The sequence below is a fragment of the Sceloporus undulatus genome, chromosome 6 (assembly GCF_019175285.1).
Source record: "Sceloporus undulatus isolate JIND9_A2432 ecotype Alabama chromosome 6, SceUnd_v1.1, whole genome shotgun sequence".
In the NCBI taxonomy this organism is placed as follows: Eukaryota; Metazoa; Chordata; class Lepidosauria; order Squamata; family Phrynosomatidae; genus Sceloporus; species Sceloporus undulatus.
Window position 1 is genome coordinate 99,264,305 of NC_056527.1, and position 9,586 is coordinate 99,273,890.

General features: G+C 42.2%; 1 protein-coding gene across 1 annotated transcript; it reads right to left on the reverse strand.

Annotated features, from left to right (window-relative positions):
* Positions 1-1,332: 1,332 nt before the first annotated feature.
* LOC121933459 (zinc finger protein 3-like) lies at positions 1,333-8,443 on the reverse strand. Its single transcript, XM_042473227.1, has 3 exons — positions 8,253-8,443; positions 5,554-5,681; positions 1,333-4,665 (listed from the first exon to the last, which is right to left on the reverse strand). Exons 2-3 carry the CDS (start codon positions 5,651-5,653, stop codon positions 3,827-3,829), a joined length of 939 nt encoding a protein of 312 aa, XP_042329161.1. The 5' UTR covers positions 5,654-5,681; positions 8,253-8,443; the 3' UTR covers positions 1,333-3,826.
* Positions 8,444-9,586: the final 1,143 nt, after the last annotated feature.

Consider the following 9,586-nt stretch of genomic DNA (forward strand, 5'->3'; position numbering starts at 1 on the left):
TATGATTGCACTGTGAGAGAAACTATTTCTTTGAAGACATTGATCATAAGTGGCAAAAAACTGCAGGTCTTAAAATAACTTTAAAAAACTCTAACACTAATAGATATATACAATATTGTTATGATTACATTTACGATATTACAATTATTAGCCTTTCTAACCCTAGTAATTCAAAGTTATTTACAATATACAGACATTTGGGGCTCAGCAACAGCATTATAGATATATCTGATAGTTATATGAGGCAATCACTGATTTACTATTTATTTAAAGACCATCAGGAAATGTGGTCTAATGGTTTTATGTAGATCATTTTTGGCTAGCACAGTGTAATGGTTTGGGTGTTGGACTAGCAGGAGACCAGGGTTTAAATCCCCACTCAGCCATGGAAACCCATTTGGTGATCTTGGGCAAGTTATACTCTCTCATCCTAGAGGAAGGCAATGACAAACTTTCGAATAAATCTTGCCAAGAAAAGCTCATGATAAAGTCACCTTTGTTGTTGCTGTGTGTCTTCAAATCCTTTCCAACTTATGGTGACTCTAAGGCAAACCTATCACAAGGGTTTCTTGGTACGGTATGAGACAAGGGAAATTGGAAGTATAATCCAATGGCAATCCGAACGCAATCATGGGGTTTCACGTTATTGCGTGAGAGATGATCACATGCAATTTCGGGCAATGGCAAGCTATTTTCGGGCAATGGGAAATCAGTTTGAACACAGTAGAAGTGGAAGGCAGTAGAAAAAGTGGAAGACCATACTGCAGATGGATTAACTCAATAAAGGAAGCCATTGCCCTCAGTGCGCAAGACCTGAGCAGGGTAGTCTCCTCTTCATAGGGTCATCGTAAATTGAAGCTTACTGCACAGCAAGTATGGACAAGATTAGACTGTTGAAGTAGTCACATTTTCGCAATATCCTCTTTTGCAGGAAATTAATTCTTTACTGCAGAGCTGGGAATTATACAGCCCTCCAGATAATGTTGAACTACAACTCCCCACCCCTTGCCATTGCCTGTGGTGGCTTGGGGTGCTGGGAACTGCAGTTCAGCAACACCTGGAGAGAACAGGTGTGCAGATGTATCGCTTGCCAGACATGGTAGGAACTACAACTCCCATCAATTTTGGCACACAGCCAATGGCAAGGGATGATGAGAGCTGCAGTCCCAACAAGATTTGAGGGCAATATGCCCCTCATCCTTGTAACAATGACAGTCTCCGCTAAAGTTGCCTTTCCCCTTACCATTCCATTATTCTGAAATGTTGTCCCAGACAATAACGCTTCCAACTTTACCTGCCGACAGATAAAAATGACCACGCAAAACACTTCCATGCAGTTCTTTGAATTTTAATACACTTTGAATGAAGCCATGGTGATTACGAAGTGAGATGTTAGTGCGGGATTTGTAAGTGAAGAAATATAAATGACTGCTGATAAGAGAAATTACAAATGGAAAGGAAGAGCCATCTAAAATTACAACTTTCTTGTAACTGCAAGGGGTGGGGTTCAACTATCTAATGGCATCTGAACAACTGAAAACTAAAGAAAAATGGATTTTCTATTTAGTGCTATAGTTTTGCTAGCTTAGAAAAATTAGTGTTTGTTACTACAGTGACCACAATCCCCTAGCAAGCATGACCACAAGCCAGACTGGTTGGGGGAATATTGGAAACTGTAGTCCAAAAAAGTAACTTTGCCCAAGCCCTGGCTCTGATCCAACAACAGTAATACTAACATGCTACCCACACATAAAGATGAAGGGGAAGAAGATACGCTTCCCAAAATTGACTGGGAGACCCAGTTTACCACCTTAAAAGGAAAATAAAGGAATTAAAGGGATTCCCTTCTTTCCAAGAGATTTTGTCCATGGCCATCTCTTATTTTGTCCAGCTGTCCCTTACTTTAACTGAAGTCAAAGTCAAGTTGCACTTCAGGTATCAGATGCAGATGCCTGGGACAGATGGGCAAAGGGCCCAATGGAAGAAAAGGATGGGAGATATAATGCTATATCCCAGTCTGCTGCTTTGGGATTTCCCTCACTTGCTAATTTTTAAAAGCACCACACACATGACGTGTGTGTTTCAGCCAAAAGCAGGCAGTTTATTTTTTGCTGTACAATACCTCTCAGAATACTGGTAGGAGGGGATGTTTTGGACACCTTTGGACACCTATTGTCCAAAATAGGGATTTTCCCAAGCTCTAGATCTTAGGCATGGGAAATAAACACAGTTCAGACAACAAGTTTGATTTACCCTTATTTGTACCTCTATCTCAGTTCCTAGTCAAACCTTCTGGTTCCCCTTCCCTCACTGATGAGGCTTACAAGCATACAACACAGAAAATAATGAACAAGTACAATAAAACTATTTTTAAAACAACCATGACGTACGCAGCAACAGAGCAAAAGAACGTGTTTACAAAATGGCAGAGCTTTGCTGTGAAGAAGACTAGCCTTGCTGGTATTTGCAACCTTTTTCTTTCCCCATCGTGCTGTCGTCTTTGACTTTGTTACAAGAATGTTTCTGCACTTGTTGGAAAGGAAAAGGATGGCAAGTAAAACAACATCCACCCATGATGTTGCAGGCACTATCCAGTCAGTGCTTGTGGCATACATTATGATGGACAAACTTGCCCTTCAGACAGCTGTCCAGATTGCTAGCTGGAGAAACAATGGCACTATTCCTGGGAACACTATATTGTAATGCGATTGCTTGGGAAATGCACCCCTCTGACACAGAAGTGGTTCCTTGACAGAACATGCCTGGATCTCATGCCACAAATACAGTAATATCCAAGATCCACCAAACATGATACCTTTATCGGACTAACCAAAATGCATAGAATATTTTGGTTGATCCAATAAAGGTATCACTGTTTTGTAGATTGTAGCTGTTATTGTACAGTGCACCCACACCATACGCAGGCACACTATATGCGGCTTTCAGCTTACGCTGAAGCCGCATGGCAAAAGAATGAGTGGCACGCGTGCCCATGGAACGTGCACTCTGTTGTGCTGCGAGCATAAGCCCCATTATATTTAATGGGGCTCGAGCATACGCACTTTTTACCTTACAAAGAGGGTCCATAACGGATCCCCCAAGTAAGGTAAGGGCCCACTGTACTTTACTATATGGCCAACACTGCTACCTCTGGATATGCCACAAACAGTTACCTCTGAAAGGTCCAAACTATGTATTGCAGTGAGGGGTGGAACCTTCACAGGATCCACCCAATGAATAGCATCCAGAACTTCATATAAGGCTGTCAAATCTTTGAAAGAACAGACAGCCAATGTGATTCTCCTCTCCAGATGCAGCCCTTTCACTGAGTTAAAGCTGTAGGCAAAAGGCTGACCAACTGTGATCCAAAGCTTGGCTTATCAAAGCCTTTTAACAAGAAAGGGCTTCCAGTTCCATAGGATGTTATCTTCAAGGCAGGCTCAATAAGTAACTTTAAAAAAAAATCGCCATTGTTTTAGGGTATGTAGCCCTCAGCTCCCATGTGCCTATTGATTGCTACTGTCCCAAGAATCCTCACTCTCATCTGCTAAACTGCAACCATAAAAGTGTTGAACAAAGATTCCACACTTCCCCAGAAGTGGATCTACAATAAAGCATGCAAATTAAGGCAAAGTATGCAAGTCTCTATAAGTCTTTTTTGTTCTTGTTTTACATTTTTAAAAAATCTGGATTTTTCCAGTTTGATGATTTCTGTATTTCCAAGTGGAGAGACTTTGGTGTGTGATCAGTCTCTGTCCTATTGTTGTTTTCAATCATGAGACAAAGATTTGACATGAACTGGAAAGCTGGTTTGGGGTCTGGTCTTTTAAGGTGGGCACTTGAAAGGCCTTACAAGAATCATGTGAGTTTTCATGTGTGTGCCGAGACCAGACCTCTGTCGGAAGCATTTTCCACATTCCATGCAGCGATATGGTTTCTCCCCTGTGTGGATCCTCTGGTGGATGGTAAGGTGGGAGCTGACACTGAAGGTTTTCCCACACTCATCACATTTATAAGGCCTCTCCCCTGTATGGATTCTCTGGTGGAGGATAAGAGTAGAACTCTGGCTGAACCTTTTCCCACATGCTTGGCACTCATAAGGCTTTTCGCCTGTGTGGACTCTCTGGTGCTTGGTCAGGTGGGAACTCACAGAGAAGCACTTCCCACAATCGGTGCACTTGTAGGGCTTCTCCCCAGTGTGGATCCGGCGATGGAGCACCAGGGTTGAGCTTTGGCTGAACCTCTTCCCACACTCGTTGCACTCGTATGGTTTCTCTCCTGTGTGGATTCTGCGATGAATCGTAAGATGGGAGCTCACGCCAAAGCTTTTCCCACAGTCAGAGCATGGGTAAAGCTTATCGACAGAGCGGGGGGCTCTCTGGGGCTGGGCGAGGCCATGCTGAGCCTGGGCAAGGCTCTCCCCACATTGGACACACAAGCTGGGACCAGGCCCCATATATACCCGGGGTGGGATAGGGGGGTTGTCTTTTGGCACTGGAGGAAGAAGAGGTGGCTTGGCCCATGCTTTTCCTGCATCCTCCCCTTGCTGCCCAGCTTGACCCTGGCCAGGGTATACAGACCCGTCGGACCGTCCTGGGACCTGCTTCTGAGTCTGTGTGGCTTCAGTGCCTCCAGGTTGGGGGTTGGGGTTCATGGTTCCTCCATCTACCAAAGGAAAGAGAGTGAAGCCAGCATGGGGGAAAGGTGACATCGTTTCAGAAGGTGTTACCTTAAATTTTAATGGATACTTTACCTTGATAGTTTGGAAACATTTGCTGTTTTATGCAGCATTAGGAAGCCCAAGTTATTTGGGTAGAATGGGTCATTAAAAATAATTTTAAAATAAATAAAATAAAACCCATGTTGTGGATGTTGCAACTCAAGAAATATTGTTTTTTCTGAGGGGCTAAGAGAGGTTGTCTCTTTGAGCTGTGGTACAAAAGACCACAGGTCAGTTCAAAGGCAACAGAGGCAGCTGCTGAAAACTGTAAATCTAACTCCTACCTTTGTCTAACTGGAAGAATTCCACTCAAGTTATTCTTTTTTATCACAATCATCAAATACTGGGAGTACTTCTTTGATGTACAATTGCTGACTAAATGGGGACAGGATATGCACATATAACATTTTTTGTTTCTATTTTATTTATTTATTTATTATGGCATTTATACCCCACCCTACAGCCCTAATGGCTATTTTTCTATTACTTTCTCCATCCACAAGAAGATGGAGGTTTCCTACTCCAGAACATTTTCTAAGAGCTTGCAAAGCTCTTACCTGTTCTGATACATTTCACTGGAGCTAATTCTGCTGGTGTAGCAACATGCTCTCTTCTGGGTTGACACAGAAATTCTGTGTTCAACCTTAATCAAGATTTCTGTGTAACTCCTAAGTCTGCATATTCTTAAACCAGCAGATATCAACGTAATTACTCCCAGCCATTTTGTATCTCTAGGAATCTCATACCTGCAATCTCAAGTCTGTACTCCTTAAAACTTAATTTTTTTTACAAAAAGAAAGAAAAATAAAGAAAGAAATTAAAAAAGTCCTTACCTAGTGAGAGTAGAGTCCCATAATTGTCCTGCACAATGTCCCTGTAGACAGGTCTCTGGCATGGGTCCAGAAGGGCCCACTGTATCTCAGCAAAATACATCAGTCACTTCTGCAGAAGGCTCTGGCCTCTGAAAGAATAAGTGTCCCCTGCTCAGAATCCAAGACCAACTCTGTTGTCCTGGGCCTATAATGTCTGTGACTGGACCTTCACTTGGCAATATTCACTCTCCTGATTTCAAAAGTTAGGACCCCTTTGAAATTATGCCTCTACCCTCTTTCCCAGACTTTGGTCCTCCAGGTTTTTTTTATTTCAATTCCCAGAAGCTCTAGCCAGTTTGGCCAACAAAACATCTGGAGGACCAAAGTTTTGGAAACACTGATCTATACAATATCAGGGTGGGAAACCTATAGCCCTCTGTTGTTGGACTCCAGCTCCCATCAGCCTTGTTCACAGTGGCATCACTAAAGTTAGCATCACCCAGTGCAGGAACTCATGGTGTCACCCCCCACACTGACCTCCTCCCATCCCAAACCATACAGAATCCTTAGTAATGCTTTTTGTACTAACGTTACTCATAAATCACAATCCCCACATATCACTGATTGCCATGGGAATAGTTGTGACATAAACAATTAGCAAAATTAAAATTGTCTTTAAATTTCAATATCTTACACACAACCTAAATTAATTTACATGTAGTTTCATATGGTTAAAAGTGAAAATTTGCTAAGATGTGATTTTTTAAGGAAAAATAATAATATTTAAAAACAAAACAAAACCCTAAAGCCTCTCCTTTTTCCTTCCACTGAACCGTCCCACTCACATCATATCTTCTGCTGAACTCCAGCATTTTAAAGGGACTCTGGCAAATGCCACATCCTGTTTCTGCCCAAAGGCAGATGTTTAGGGACCAGTGGTATCACACACACCCCTATAGCATATCAATTGGTGTGGCCTGCTGGGCCAGTATAGCCTGTGGTTAGGAACCAAGGGTATCACCCTCCACATTCATCCTTTAGGGCAGGAGTGGGGAACCTACGGCCTTCCAGGTTCTGACAAACTACCGTTTCCATCATGCCTCACCACCAGCCAAGCTGAAGGGAAGCATCACTGAAAGGGAAAGAGCTACAACCAAGGGCTCGGGAACCTGGCTTAAACTTCCTTCAGCTTAGCTGGTGGTGAGGCATGGTGGGAATGGTGGTTCGTCAGAACCTGGCGGGCCATAGGTTCCCCATCCCTGCTTTTGAGTGTCACCTGGTGCAACCTGCACCCCTGGCACACCCTCCCCATGATGCCCCTGTTTAGCCAGCATAGCCTGAGGTCAGGAACCATGGCTGTTGCCACCCACATGCACTCTTTTAGGTGTCACCTGATGGCATCCATACCCTCAATGCCCACTAATGATGCCCCTGCTTGGCCAACATAGCCTGTGATTAGAACCATGGGTACTGCCTTTTAAGGTGTCATCTTGTGCAGCCTGCATCCCCACCACCCCCAAGACACCCCTGCTTGGTCTGCATAGCCTGGGGTTAGGAACCATGGCTGTTGCATTCCACATTCATGCTTCAAGGTGCCACCTGGTGTGGCCTGCACCCCCACCCCAAGGACACCCTTGCTTGACCAGCATAGCATGTGGTCAGAAACCATGGGTGCTGCACTCCACATTCATGTTTCAAGGCAGTGGTCCCCAAACTGTGCTCTTTAAGGGATTTTGGACTTCAACTCCCAGAATCCCAGACTATTGGCCAACATGGCTGAGACTTCTGGGAGCTGAGGTCCAAAATCTCTTAAAGAGTGTAGTTTGGGGGCCACTGCTTTGAGGTGCCACCTGGTGTGGCCTTCACCCCAGCACTCATTAAGAATGCTCCTGCTTGGCCATCATTGCCTGTGGATAGGAACCATGGATGTTGCCCTCCACATTCATGCATTAAGGTGTCACCTGCTGCAGCCTACACTCCCAGCACCCCCCAAGGAAGCCTTTGCTTGGCCAGCATAGCATGCAGATAGGAACCATGGGTATTGCCCTCCACATTCACCTTTTAAGGTGTCACCTGGTGCGGCCTTCACCCCTAACAATGCCCCATGCTTGGCCAGCACAGCCTGTGACTGGGAACCATGGGTGTTACCATCCACATCCATCCTGTGCCACCTCCTGGGTAAGCTTCCTGGGTGCTTTTAACCACCAAAATTACAAAACTCAACAGGTGCAGCTGCTTCTATACCTGGAGGAGCAACAGTTCCTCCTTTACCAATGAAGGGGGAAATATTTTCCAGGGGACCTTCTTCCCTAGAGGCAGGTAGGTTTTTGCTTTTTGCTTTCTGCTGGGGGGGGGGCAAAATGGCAACCTTTCCTAGTAGTCCCTGCACCCAGCCCTTAAAAGCCTCCCCCTTTTCCTTCCACCCTCCCTTCCCCAATCCCTTGTTTACCTCAATCTGGGTTTAAATTTAAAACCTAACTGGAGGGATTAGGGAAAGAATCATGTGTCCTTTGCAATTGCAAAAACAAGGAGGTGCAAAGAGAAAAGCCAGAGGAGGCTCAGAGGCAAGGAGGGGCTAAGCTGGACTCCTCTGGTTGTGTGATTGTGTGTGTGTTTGGGGTGTGTTTATGTGTTTGTTACCTCCTCCCCCTTTAACTAGGAAGTTGCCTGGCTGCTGCTGGACTTTTGGGAGGCATCCAAACCCAAACCATCTGAGTTACCTGGAAAAGTCCTCCTTGTGCTGCAAGAGTTCTTGGATCTCCCCAAAAAAGGAAGAAAAAGGTGGGGGGGGGAAGAAAAGGAGGGAAGAAGGGGGGGAAGAAAAGAATTCAGGGCTTGAAAACAAGGAAACTGCCAGGAAAGGAGGAGGAGGAGGCTTCTCTCTCTCTCTCTTTCTCTCTCTCTGGTTCTGACCTGGGAAGTTCAGCCCCCCCAAAAAGCGTCAGCACCAGTGGGAGGGAAGGAAAGAGGCGAAAGGAGAACAGTCCCTTCTCTGTGCGCCTTTCTCTCGCTTGCCTTTTTTTGACAATGGCCAGAGCCCTCTAGCGGCATCGGCCGGTATGACAGGCGGAGCAAGATGCTGCCTGGAATAAACCTCCTCCTCATTCCTTCTGGGTTTATAGAGACTGAGAAGGAGAACAACAGAAGGGAAGGAGGCCCTGCCTGGCTGCTGGAGGAGGAGATGTGGGATGTCCACACACGACACACATGGAGGGGTTTCATGCCACGTTTGAAGTGGCAGGGCTCCGTCCTTTGGGATTTGTAGTTTGGTGAGGGAAGGCTGCCCCAAGGGGCACACAGTTCAGGGGTGCAGCTATGGAAGGGGTGTTTGTCCTAATAATAATAATAATAATAATTTGATATTATTAATATTTATATAATATATTTATTATTATTTAATAGCATTAATAATATTTATATAATATATTTGTTATTATTTAATATCATTAGTAATATCTATATAATATAATATATTAGTATTATTTAATATTATTTGTATATTATTTACTATTATTGTTTAATATTATTAATAATATTCATTTATTAATTATTATTAATAATAATCTTATATATTATTATTTAATTAATAATATTTAATAATATTATTCATTGCTATTATTATTTAATATTATTTACAGTATTTATATATTTATTATTATTTAATATTATTGATAACATTTATATAATATTTATTAGTAGTATTATTATTTAGTATCATTAATAATATTTATATAATATCTATTATTATTATTTAATATCAATAATATTTATATAACATCTATTATTATTTAATAATAATAATATTTATTTATTTAATATATTATTATTTAATATCATTAATAATTTAGTATTATTATTTAATATAATTGATAATATTTATATAATATAATTTATTATTAATAATAATATTTATATGATATAATTTATTGTTATGTAATTTTATTAATAATATTTATATATATATTATTACAATGTAATATTATTGATAATATTTATGAAATATTTATTATTGTTATTTAATATTAATAATATGTATATAATATTTATTATGTGA